At 36.3% G+C, this 13,958-nt stretch overlaps 1 protein-coding gene across 4 annotated transcripts in view; it reads right to left on the bottom strand.

Moving 5' to 3' along the window:
• Positions 1-13,958, bottom strand: part of SNX14 (sorting nexin 14) — a 45,121-nt gene that overhangs the window by 10,439 nt on the left and 20,724 nt on the right. For 2 of the 4 annotated variants that reach the window (XM_014877799.2, XM_014877801.2), the window contains exons 13-23: positions 13,728-13,883; positions 13,315-13,439; positions 12,216-12,274; positions 8,610-8,636; positions 4,810-4,942; positions 4,057-4,258; positions 3,049-3,132; positions 2,783-2,883; positions 2,391-2,502; positions 642-682; positions 360-479 (exon numbers count right to left, since the gene is read on the bottom strand). In XM_014877799.2, coding sequence (XP_014733285.1) covers positions 360-479; positions 642-682; positions 2,391-2,502; positions 2,783-2,883; positions 3,049-3,132; positions 4,057-4,258; positions 4,810-4,942; positions 8,610-8,636; positions 12,216-12,274; positions 13,315-13,439; positions 13,728-13,883 — 1,160 coding nt within the window. The remainder of the gene's footprint in view (positions 1-359; positions 480-641; positions 683-2,390; positions 2,503-2,782; positions 2,884-3,048; positions 3,133-4,056; positions 4,259-4,809; positions 4,943-8,609; positions 8,637-12,215; positions 12,275-13,314; positions 13,440-13,727; positions 13,884-13,958) is intronic. The other 2 variants (XM_014877800.2, XM_088162079.1) reach the window with 1 other exon arrangement.

Here is a 13,958-nt window from a genome sequence, read left to right as displayed (position 1 = left end):
ATGCTCTTGTAAAAGTCCTGCTCCATCTTTCCTGTAGGCTTCCCTCAGGAACTGGAAGACTACACGTCTGCACAAAGAGGTCATGTCTCACAAGAGAAGTCAAAGTGCAGAACTGAACAGCTCAAGTCTATGCCACACATATCTGGGAGTGGGAAAGTGTGTTACTCCAGTCTACCTTTGGTCTGGCCTTTGGACTGAACACCCTCAGTGTCTGCATTCCTAGACAGCATTTTCCAGCTTGGCTTCCTCTGAAATAATTTTAGTTAATGAGTTCTAAGACAGCTCCCTAGAATGAGAGAAAATGTATGGTCAGCTTTCCCCACTTCTGTACAATGGGAAAGGAACATGACTTACTATACCTTCTTGTTATTTTCAGAAGTGGGGCTCAAAATGGTAAGTTCAGGCCTGCTTGGTTTAGGCTTGGGAGATTCACAGGAGTTGAAAAAATTCATGATGAATGGCTCCAAATGCTGACCTTTCTGAAAAAATATATGAGTGACCTGTCACTTACACAATTATAGGAAAGTGAAAACAAAAACAACAAAAAGAATTTTCAAACAAAGTTTTTGATTAGCCTGTAACTTAGTAATCTCGTAAAATTAGCTAATGAAGTCAAGACACTGGCAATCTGAAAGACTTACCTCTTTCATCAGCTTTCCTGGAACAGATTTTATGATTTTACCTACAATTAGAAACAAACAAACAACACTTTCTGTTATCACTGTCTGATTTGAAAGACATTTTGTTCTGCTAGATTTTATGTACTCATTGCCTACTAGTTATTTAAAAATACAGTAATTTTAAAAATCTGGTTTTTTTTTCATTTGGCACAAAACCCTACTAAAATAGTCTTGCACATAACCAGCCTGTAACCTAGTGGTTACTACTCTTCAAGAAAAGATACTTAAAAACATACAGATTATTTTCTGAATACTTTATAAAAACATGCAATAAAGTTACCTTTTAACTCTTCAAGAGTTTAACCATAAATAGCTCTAGCACTGTAACCACAGTACTGCTACAACACCAGTACAGGCAAAATTCCCTGTATTTAACTTAGTCATATAATCCTACATATTTATCCCAGAAGAAATCAAGGTAACTCAGATTCTCCTCTTTCTGTGCAAAAAATCAGCAAATTTGGAGAGATTCTGGGGGGAGCCAGCCTCAAAACCCCTGAATTTTCTAAATTGGACAGGTTACTGCTGTGGCCTTAACAATCAGCTCTTGTGTTCTGATATGGCTACCAGGATATGGCACAGTAACTTTAAGTGCTGAAAAATATAAGTGTCTAGGACTAGTTTTATTTTAAGCACTACAGTTACAATAACTTTCTTATCTACATGCCATTAAATTTGGAATTCACATTGGAAAGTATGTGTAATGATCAAATGATAATTAAAAAAACTCTCATCCTCACAAGAAGCCCTACCAAAATGCTAAGACTTGTTATAATGCTCTTTATGGAAGTGAAGCACAGTCTCAGACAGGAAACACATTACATCAAACACCATAATTATAAGCTTTTATAAAGATGTACAGTTGGATCTAGAAGGGAGACCTGAAACAAAAGCAAAACCTTTTGACTGGAGGCTGAGAACAGAAATCTCATTCAACAACTCGTGAAGCAGACTAAGACAGGGGCTGCCCCAGGAGGACAACACTGCTCAAACATGGCTCTCTGGGACCATGGCCACAAGTAGCACAAGACATAAAGACAGAATGGCCATGAGGTTGACCTGACCAGCTCAAGCCCACTATTCTGAGATAGCCACATTGCAGCCAAGTCACACTAGAGTCGACTGTTTTGATTTATTATGAACTCCTGTCTTTTGACATTAGAACTTCTCCATTTCCATTTGACCTGCCTGTATCACACACACTGCTGCCTCAAATTCTGTTAAGTAGCTCATGTTAGAAAAGATCTTAACACCAGCTAATACTAGAAATATCAAATATTATAGTTTTCAGAATAAAATGAGTTTAATCAATTAAAATCCAAAGATATTTTTGTAATGCTTATGCCATCTCATCTGCAAACAATGACAGACATGCACAGATTTGACTTGTGACAATGCTATAAATTTTCCTGAACTATGCAATTTATTAAGAGAAATCTTATCACCTTGCTTTCTGACATAAAAATTGAAAAGCCACTTAAACACTTTTTTCCAAAATTTCAAAATGTCTTTTGTCTTCAAGGAAGAAGTATCAGCAAATCTTCCTTGCTGAGATATAATTTTAGGGGCTGTGAAGGAGCAGAGCTCTTATTTCATACATCCACAAGAGTTATCTATTCACTGCTACTGTCAATCACAGAATCACAGAATTCAATCACAGCATCCACAGCATTACCAATTGTCAGCACAAACAAGTAGTGTATTACATACCAAGATTCACATCAGGCAACATTTTATCAAGAAACTGAGTTTCTCCTCCATTAGGGGATAGGAAGTCAGCTAAAAGCTGGCTGTTACTTAGTTCTGGATGTTGCAGAAGTTTCTTTGAAACAGAAGGAACAAGGGAGGTATAAGTACTTTAAAACTAATCTTTAAAAATCAGTTTTTGTATAGCAAAAAGAGTATTATACTGTCACAGATATTGCCATTTGCACAATATTTCTGTTTTCAGTCATGTGAAACTTTAACATTGCTCACTTGAATCCTTTCTCTCACTATAAAGTTACTTGGAAACAAACACACAAAACCCCCCCAGATACTATTATATTAGTTTTATATCGTTAGTTTTAGGATATTCTTTGCTTCAAGTGTTTGTTTGATACCTGCAGATATTCCTGAAACTCTTCTCTCTTGGATTTTAAGAACTCATAGTTCTTGGGGCCAATGATTCTCTTTGAGGGAAGCTGAGCATCAGGAAATGTACCTAACAAACATATCAAGGAAATAAAATTTATTTTGTAATGCAGTAAACACTGATTTTATTATTTTAAATTTCATCTAAGTAATGAAAGATAATCATATATAATATATAATGCTGATATGACAATTAGCAGGGGGAAAATGGCTTTCCAAATGATGGAGAACATACCATGAAATTCCGTAAGCTTTGATTCAAGCACATAAAATTCAAGATACCTCCTGTAGACAGACCAGTGTTCAGGTTCATGCCCAACTGGAGAAAAAAAAAAAGTTAAAAATAAACCAGGTCTTATGGCACCTGGGAGGCAAATTAGCAACAGCAAACATAGGCTGGATTATCATAAGCAAAACCGTAATGACATTAGCCCCCTTGTTGTAGTAACATAAAATTCAAGGTACTTTTAATGTTACAGTAAAATGCATAACTGGTGGACAGATACAGTACTAGCAAGGAAATGATCATTTATGGAATCTCTGCATTGGAGTCCTGCATATCTTCAACATTTATGATATTAGATCTATTTTCCAACGTTTAACCAAATGATTTACAGAAATAGTATTTGTTGAATACAATCCTCTGCACCACCAGCTTGAACGCTGATCATTCTTAATCCTATCACTAAAGATATCACTAAATGTCTCTTAAATACTTTCTGTTTATTGTGGAAGTATTAGTCTCACTAACACAGATCCCAGCAGCCATAGGATGATGCTGTTTTCCCCCCACTCCATATGGATGCATTGCAATCTAGATACTGATGAACTAACTGCATGCCATGATGGTCCCTAATAAGCCAAACATTTTCATTTCCTAAGAACTAATTTTAAGATTATATAAAAATTTGCTGTTCATTATTCCAAAGTTCAGAGTGGGTGAAAAAAAATATGCCAGGTGTTTATTAATATGAATTTTAAGATAAGTATTTTTGGAAAGAGTACATTTTGGCATGAAGTCTAAATAGACTTGATTCATGCTGAGGAGTCAGTTCTCAACTTGCAAATGTTAAATGTGATCACTTATCTCTCAAACTCATTTCCTCAGAACTTTCAAGCCATTATTTTGAAATCAGAAGAACACATATACAAAACACACTGCAAGACCCATCAGAATACAGCACACTGGAATATTCTGAGTTCACTTTCAAATGCCACTTTACTTATATGCAACATTGCATACCTGCCTTTCTATCATTTCTCTCTACATCAATGCAGAATACAGGAATTCTCTCCTTTCTGTCTTTTCTTTCCAAGGAGGGATCATCAAAAAAATCCACATATGGGATGCTGATTTTCCACGCAGCGAGGTTGCGGGGTGTATTTGGGGTGGTAACAGCCTCCTCAGGAGAATCGTCTTCCATCACCATAACACCTTCTTCAATCTGTACCGATTCAAACAGATATCTCCAGTTTTATTTTAATTGGTACAGTCTACCTCTGCCTCAAACCAACTCCCTCCTCTTCCCTTTTTCAAATTTTCCATTTCTCCTCCAACTGTACTTCAGGTAACAATATCCCGTGCAGTAAATTCCACCACTGGCTCTATTCATGGCTTATTAGCACAGAAGAAAAGAATTAACTTAGGGAGACACCAAAGACAAATGAGAAAGGACTATTGGCTCCTGATCTATAGGGAAAATGCTGCATCACAGACCAACTCAAAAGCAATTTCTACACTACATTTATGGTTTTAAGATCTTGTGGCAGGCTGCAGATGAAGAGCCATGCATGCAAACCTATGCATGCCTTACTACCCAGAATTAGAGAAAAATTCATTGCTTACAAAAATATCTGACACTGCGATCTTGGCTTGTGAATGAATACAGGGAGGATAAGGCAACTTAATCAAAAGCCAGCACATAAAAACTGCAAAGGAGAAAAAAAAATCCAATCCCAACAAAGACTTCAAGTAAAATTTAATGGCTTTACTCACAAAATCATCTTCTCCTTCATTTAAGTTATAGTTAGGCAACATAGCTCCTTCCATTGCAGAACTCTTGAATACACCTTTTATTTTGTTCCCTATTTTGCTGATTCCAAATGATTCTCCTCTCTTCTGTGTGGTCCTAGGATTACAGAAGCCAGATTCACAACACAAGGCTTATTATTACACAGATGTTCATTAGGCCATTGCACACCATTTGCAGATAAGAGAAACTACTCTATAAACAGGTAGCCAATATATTTACAGTTCCACTCAATTAAAATCCATTTATGGTAAATCTGTTCTCTGATCAATCAGTAAAATTTCTTGATTACACTTTTTAAGAGACACGGGATTCCCATATGCTTAACCATGAGTAAACTCCTATAATAGGATCCTAGTAATTCATGACACAGAATAAACAATTAGCTAGGTAAAACAACTTTGTTTTGACAGCAGAAACTGTGGTATTGCTACAGGCATGCACATCAAGTAGGTCATTAACTTTGTCCTTTTCCTTGCACTTGTATTTAAATATTTATCCTTCTGCCAAGTGTAGATGCGTTTTTTAATGGAATTTTACAAGCACAGATCATTCAAGATAGATCTCAGTTTTTAAGCAGTAGAGACAGATAAAAGGAATGTACAAGGAGCAAGACTGAGCATGAGAGAAAACAGATGCAACTGAAGAATCTTGGCTTGAAGAGCCAGTCTGACTGAAAGATGAAGAGTTTTTTAAAGTCTTGTCACTCATGACAAAGCGTCCAAAAGCCAACAAATCACGTATGGGAATAAAAAAAATATACTTGGGCAGCAAGCACACTCCTCAATGAGAGAACAGATTTTTTATTATTCTTATGCCCTCACACAAGTCCTGACACTGAAGATTATTTCTTGCATAGAAATGCTAGTAATTTTGGAAAAAAATGTTTCTGTGGAATACAGAACCAGCCTGAGGTTCCTTATGGTGATTTGATATATACAGTTGAGAGACAAGTTAAAAATCATTACAATGAACTTCAGAATCAAAGGCTCAAAATATATTTATAGACTGATATTAGACGTACTAGTATTTTGCAGGATGAAGAAACCCTGGTTTTTCTCCTTTAAAACAAGAAACTATTGACTACTGGAAGGGATTACAAAAAGAACAGCAGCAATCAGCAGGTCATTTTCATCATTCATAAAACCATGCAGACAACATCAACTGCTGATTCCAAGCATGCACGTGCACGTTTTTAATAACCTTCCTGTTTATAATTTTACACAACTGTGTACATGACTAAAGTTGTGCAAATAACCCACTGTTTTTTCAAATCTTTTGCTTTTTCTATCTCATGTAATCATCAGCTCCAAAACATACTGACACCATCTATCTTAATTATCTCTTCTATGCAAAGACAAGGTTGCTTGGCTGCTTGCAGTCTAAATCCATATTTGAACCATTTTACTCCATTCTTGAACAATTTCTACTACACATTACTATGCTGAACTGAGCCGTTTCACATAGGGCACCTTACCTGAATCTTATTCAAGGTGTTCAACACTGGCGTAGAAAACACAAACCTCAATCAGACAAAACTAGCTTTTCTGGAAGGCTGATATTTCCGACCTCCAGCTTAACCTTGAAAGGAATTTCCATCATTCCTCCAAAAACTAGTGCAGTTCTCAAGAGTTTGAGCAAAAACACTGATTTGCACAAGGTCAGCGTTTTAAAAGGAAGATTCCAGTCTCAAAGCAGTTCTTCCCCACACTGAGCACGCTCCAGGTGAAGGCAGAATTCACCTGTGCCTGTAGTGAGCTGTATGGAGCCAGAACTCAACCTGACAGCTAGGAACCAACCCCTCAGCCCCAATGCAGAGCCCAAAGATTACACCACGTGAATAAAATGCAATCACTGAACTGGACAAGTATAAAGTGACAAACTAGGATGGGAGTCTCTTCACAGGAAGAGATAAATTCAGAACAAACACTGGTGAATGAGAGGGTACACAGACACTCGCCACAATATATGGACACAGCACAGAACTAGTTTGGCAAAAGTCCTTGATCACAAATCACATGAGATGAGCATGGAAAACAAATCTGTGGATGTTAGCAAAGATGGATGGACAGTCAACACAATGACTTGACATTACAAAGAAATGGATCAATAAAAAAACATATACAAATGGAATCATGATGAAAATCTATCAGATTCATCACTGGCTAAGCAGAAATAGAAGAAAGACCTTGAGACTAGGTAGAAGGAAAGAGATGGGACTAGGATATGGGCAGGTTCAAGACATGAAGGACCAAAGATGACAGGAGGTAGCTAGTTTAGAACAGAGACTAGATTTTTTAAAGACCTTTCAATAAATATATACACATCCAAAACTTGTTGGAAAAATAACCCACTGCCTCTAGTGCTAATCCATATAATAGCATTAGACCATCATTCTATGGTTGCTTTCTCAAGAGGGGCCTCTGTGCAGAGTCTACAGGCTCCAACATTCCTAAGAATGATGTGACAAGATCTTGGAACACTTCTTTTTTTTCAAACATTCCAAAAGTAACACATACCTAACATTAAAAAAATTACAATTATCGTTTGCTCTATAACAGGGAATTGCAGACTGAAGACTGCAGTAGTCCACTGTGCACTGTGGCATTCTTTAATCATGGATGGCTCCAAAATCATTTTCCCACAGGATGCCTGCCTCATTCAGTGCACTGAACAGATCTTGGCAGGCGATGAAGAATGAAGAATGATGCTGTGAGCCTCTGTGGGTCAAGAAGGACCAGACCAGTTGTATACATCAGACAAGCCAGATATTAATACACGTGTGAAGTCACAGTACCATTTCCTTTGGCTGACTAAAATCCCCACCCAGAGTTACAGAAATGCTGAGCACATACTGCTGCACTTGAAAATCAATGAGCTGCATTTAAGAACTCCATATTGCTCAACAATCAGGCAAGTGATAGCTCAACATGCTGAATTGGCGCATAAAATAAAAGAGCATCTAATTACCTTGATTCTTAACCTGAAAAATTAAGTTGAAAAATTTCCCCTTGTGAGTAATGAGTATGACTAATCTGTGTCATATTGATGCTCTGATAAACTCTAAGGAAAAGTCCATAAGGAGAAGATTGTTTTCTGAGTTTGGATACCATGTATTTAAAGAGGCATGAATACTGAGAAAACAAACCACTGGACAGCTACTAAGGCACAAATGAAATGTCACATAGTACCTACAGCAAATTATAAAAAATAGCGTATGTTGTCATCAAACACGTAACAGTCACAAGAGAAGCTGCAGAGAGAACTAATTTGGGCAACTGTTGGGTTTGAGTGCTTGAAAATCATAAAATGGTTATATTTGCATGTGATACTAGACAATGACCACTCCAGATACAGCTTGCCAGATAAAACAAGCACAAAGTGGATTACAATAGGACATGGAGGAAAGGAAATTTTGGAGCAGCTATCAGTCACAACTAAAAAAAAAGTGTCAAGCTCTGCAAATGTATTTTAAAACAAATGACAATAGACAGACTGTTCACAAGAAACAGTGTAATGTACAGCAAACAGTGTTAATGTAATGCAAACACATGAAATTAGTAATAAAGCAATTTCTAAGCACTTGTGAAGAGGACATGGGGAGTAAAGCTTTTCGTGAGGAAAAATGCACCTCAGTCCAGAGAACACATTCATGTCTTTTACAAATAAAATGAACAGTTAATTACTGTTATAAAGGCTGTATGATGAAGTCATGAGAGATGCAGCATAACTAACACACAACATTTATTGTGTTAGATAGACTTACCGTAAGTCATCCAAACTCAGGCTACTTCTGCAACAACAGGCAAATAAATCACCTCAGAGCCCAGCAGGAAATAAAAATAAAACAAAACCAAAATAACAAAAGAGCCCATACCAAACCAAATTTGACAGACCTGTCCCAACAAAACTTTGAATAGACTTTGACCATCACCATGGGTTAAGAAAAGAGGTAGCACCATTAAGAGTTAGAATGACCTGACCTAGAATCCTAGAAAATGAAATGTGAACAGTATCTGCACATCATCATCACAAGCCTGGCCTTTGAATTTAAAACATCATTTATGGAAACTTTCAAGAGATTTGGCACAATCTGCCACCAAATAATGGAGAACAACTTTCATTCTTAGAGTGATCTGTAGTGCCAAACAGCCAGTTAACATTTCCTACTGCCTATGTTCAGATGTCATATAAGAATCTAGTTAATTTGGCCAATACAATGAGAAGGTTGTAGATTCAATTTATGTAATAATACACACCCTCTCTCCCTCTGTATTAGTATAGTATATACATATATAATACAGTATAGTATCTGTAATGGATACAGTAAGAGCCACTATTTAAAATTAAAATATTTTTTCAAAAATTTTTATTTCATGGATTTTAAGAATTGTCATGTATTTTTGACATTCTACATAACCTGGTATATACAACCAATGCCTCAGACATCAACCCAGTAATTCCAATCGAGATGTTTAAATGAATTAACTATAAATATTGTCGCCACACACAGGATTTTAATTCATTGCAGCTACTGAATTATGGAAAAACTGATATGGGATAAAAATATTAAAATTTTAGATTTTGTTTTACAGAAGGGTAAGACATCTTACACTGTCTTTGGCTATGTTAACTGTGAAACTGGAAAAATAACCTTCCAGGTAAGAAATGATGGTGACTATTACATTGCATAGAACTTTTTACAGACTTAATTCCAGGGGTTTTATTCCTAATCACTCCCTGAAATTGTTAGTATCTTTTCTACATGGTCCTTTAACTTGAAAAACGCTTTAATTTCACTGCTATTCCAATATGAGAAACCAGGATGTGTCTATTCTATTTGTGGTTATGGTATGTAGAAAATCAAGAGAGATATACAGCAATCCAGAAATCTGGGAATTTATACTACATAACAGCTTTTCTTTTTTTTTGGTAGACTTCCAAGACAGACCACATTTAAGTAATATAGTAATGTATTATAAATACATAAATGTGAGAGAGGGAATTCTTCTTGTCTCTTCCATGCTATCCAAGTTAAGTTGACAGAACTGGAACTCGAAACATCAGTTATCATAGGCCACACACATTAAATATTAGGTAAAAAATACCAGTTACAGATTTAAAACTGATGACAACCATGGTTAGTTATCAAGTTGTCAGGATACCCTTAATGTGACTTCTTTACACTCCAGAAACCCTTGACACTGCCCACCCATTGCCTTAGCAGTTTTCATAGCACATTATATGTCCTACCTGTCTGCAAAAAGCTATGATTGTTCTGTACAGCTCAAAGAAGTGAGCTGATTCGAACCAAAAATTACACAGATGTCACTTCTTCCTACCTTTCCACCTATATTTTTTAGAAACTGTAATTTTCTTGTCTTGCAATAAAGGAAATGTTTTAACACATTACCCACATGCACGTTCCACTGGGATTTCATACCTACTTCTCAATCTGATTTTTTAACCAGCAGTACCTATGCAATATACACACAATACCCATACCAAAGCACATCAAAAATATGGGAAACAAAACTAATCTCTTGGCATGTAATTACTTTCAAGTGGAACTAATGCTAGAATAAGAAAGAGAAGGCAGGACAAAATATATGGAATAACATCTGGAATAATTCCGTGAGAAACCTTGATTTCCCCCCTCCCACCCCCCGGCAGTGACTGTATACAATTCTGCAGAGAGAAATTCCAAAGCAACAGACAAACTACTTGCAAGATAGGACCTCTGTTTCATGGAAATAATCACTGAGGCACCATTTCTGGAACACACAGTATCTCGTATTGTAAATCAGCACATATACTAAGGGCATTCGAATTGTAAACCAGATGTAAAATGTAAACCAGACACATTTTCAGTAATGCTATGGATGCTGTTTGAGAATATGCTGCAACAGCCCCCAAACAAACTTTGTTCATTTTGTAGCCAGAGATTCATTTCATAAACTCCAGACAGAAATGGCCTGTAACTTCCCCTTTTCTGTTTTTAAAAGCAAAGCACCAAAGAGGTGACCTAAATGTTTTCATATTTTAACTAGATGTAAAAAGTGTATGACAGAATACTTTCAACCCCTGACATGAATAACTGGGGGGAAGAAACCACACCTTAGAGGTCTAGGTGAAACCCCGCAGCCATCTTCAACAGAAGCTGAAGTGTGTTTAAGGTCACCCTACACAGAGAACCATGTAGAAAGGAATGCAGTTTGGACTAGCTGCCTTCATTCCATGCTCTTTGATAAGAAACAGAAGCTTGCCAGCACCACCATGAGACAGCATTACACCAAAGCTCCAGTCCTGGACCTACAAAAACTATAAATACTACATAAAAGATGTCACCAATGGAGACATAATGAAAAAGACAGTCATGCCATTTTTGAAGAACAGGAGCAGGGAAGAAAAGTATGTGCCAGTAATACAAATCTCACAGTAGGCTGTGAAGCAGGAGTTTGCTGTCAGGTGTAACTCTAATGAAAGCAGAAAAGGTTAAATTAGTGTTTCTCCTCTAGAAGAGGACAAGCATTAGCATTTTCCACACTATCTTATTTCATACCAAGAAAGAAAACCCATCCAAATTAAAGACCGTCTCACTGAAGTTTTCCTTCTTTTGGCTAGACCATAAAGAGAAATTCAGTTGGGCTAGTCCATGACTGTCAGAGCCATCCGACATAAAGTGAAACAAGAAATTTGGAGACCTCAGCGTTTATCAACCCAGCCCAAGCCCACAGCAGAAGATCACCCATCCCTATCACAGGAGAGGCTCTTCTCCACAGGCTGGAAGGAGTCTGAGGGAGGTCTGGACCATAAGCAAGGAGCCTAAAGGAGGTCTGGACTAAAAGTACATAGCTCAAGCCTAGAAACAAGGCTTTTGATGCTACATTTCTGCAATGCAGTTAGGGGACAGAAAACACGTATGATTTAGGAGAAGTGGCAAAACCTCCTTGTCACAGTAAGAGGGGATTCCTATCAAATAACCACTGGACCTATGCCTGTAACATCTGAAATCCAAGAAGACACAGCTTGGCACCACTGAAATGGCATTACATATACACAGCCAATTAAATCACTGCTTTATTTTCAAGTAATCTTATTCTCACTGCACAAATTCTTTTCCCTTCCCTCTTCTCAAATGTTGAGGTCTAAATCACATTTTAAATTCTTTAATGTAAAACGCTTAAAGAGAAGAGATGTAGTGTATAATACTGCTTGCATCTTTAGTATGTAATTCATTCATTTTAAAACAAAGTAGAGCTAAAAATCTAGTCAAATTGATATCAAGCAATAACAAAATTCCTACCGTTTAATATTTGATTCTTTTAATTAAAAACCAAAGAAAACCACTTAAAAGTTCTACCATATCTACCTGTTAAATTTTGAATTGCGGGTTGGTGACTCTGCTCCTCTTAAAAGGTGTCTGAAGTACTGTAGCAGACAAATAAGGTATCAAAGAAAATACTGGATTAGTGGAGGTAAAGGCTGCAGTGCAACAACATTGCAAAATTCAGCAAATGAGAACTGAAAGAAAAGCCAAACTGACCATAATCTAGCAGTTAGAATTTTAATCTGGAAAAGGATAGATCATACAATAATCAATACATGAGACTAGGACTACCTGCTTAACCTTACATAATCATGAAATTAAAACCACAAAGCAGAAATAAAAATTAAATTAAGTACCAAAATTCATGTCTCCTCCTTGTTAAAAAATCAAGCATTTGAAGCATTATAGCTATCATGGGAGAGATGAACATCAAAACCATGAGAAATGCTTTTTATTAATGCCAAGTAAGGCAAGTATCTACCCCCTAGATAAATCAATATATTCTGCCTCAAATAAATGCAAGAAGCTTAACACAACCTGACTTACACACATAAACTTCTGAAAGGAACATGCATTCAGACTCACCCCTGTGATTAAAGTGTGTCCTACTAGAAGGCCTTAGATAAAGACAACCCAATGTGGGGAATTCTTAAGTTAGCATTTAGAACCAAATCACATAATGATCTTAAATATCTTGTAAATTGCTTTGTGAGATCTTCTTGAGAACGAAGACCAGACTTTTAGCTGATGGAATGCATAATGCTGAAAAAACCTGAATACGATTTTTGTATCTTTAAATACCATTATATTTTTAAAGTAAATAAAGAGATTGTGTTCTACATCTATCAGGCAGATTACTTTTGCAATCATAAAAGAAGGGGTGGAGACGATTTTGTAATAGTTGTGATATATACAAATTGTTACATCAAAAAAATGAAGCTTTTCTTCTATTCTGTGATGATCTGCTGGAGTAGAATGTATTTTGTTTACTTAATGAGCTGAGGTCCAGCTCTAGAATGTTAACTGAAGTGGAAAATGAAGCCATATTTTTCAGTTTCACATACACAACTGGTGTAAATAACGTCTTCTAAAAAAATATAATCTCGCTTTTAAGATCACTCTTCAAATCTTTCACACTTACCTCATCACTGTGACAGAACATAGGGGTAAAAACATTCTCGAGCAGAGAGAGGACGTGCTCGTAAGCCTCAAAAAGACACCGCATAGTTTGAAGTTTCACAACATCCATATATGGACCTTCAGCAACTATTAAAAAAAAATAAATATGAATAGAGAGAGATATACATACAGGCATATATGAAGTTCATGTTTTCTTCTGGTCAGAGTTTGTGATTATTTTGCAAGGTCTTGTAAGTCTTACAAATAAAAAATAGAAATAAATTGACAATCAAGGATTAAGCACAATATAGCACCAGAGTAATTTTTAAAAGTGGCAAAAAAAGTTGGATGATATTCAGCAAAATTTGTTTTCACTTTATTACAGAACACTGTTTAAAATCCAATGTACATTATTCTCTTCGAATTCCAACTTACTTCTTTGAATCTCTTCCACAATGAAAGGGTCAAATCTGATCTTGTCAATGCTTTCATCCAAACAGTAAGTTTTGTAAATTTTCTGTACTTCGTCATGAAGAGACATTTTTTCAGTATCTGATAGTTCTGGTCTCAAAATTCGGTCATTGAATTCCTCTGTGAAGTAAAGGAAAGAAAAAAGCATTTCTTGATCAACTTGGCAAAAAAATAACATCTTGAAGCACCCTATAT

This window comes from Sturnus vulgaris, chromosome 3 (genome assembly GCF_052056855.1).
Source record: "Sturnus vulgaris isolate bStuVul1 chromosome 3, bStuVul1.hap1, whole genome shotgun sequence".
NCBI lineage: Eukaryota > Metazoa > Chordata > Aves > Passeriformes > Sturnidae > Sturnus > Sturnus vulgaris.
Note: the sequence above shows the minus strand (reverse complement) of the source record. Positions and strands in the feature narration are given on the sequence as shown.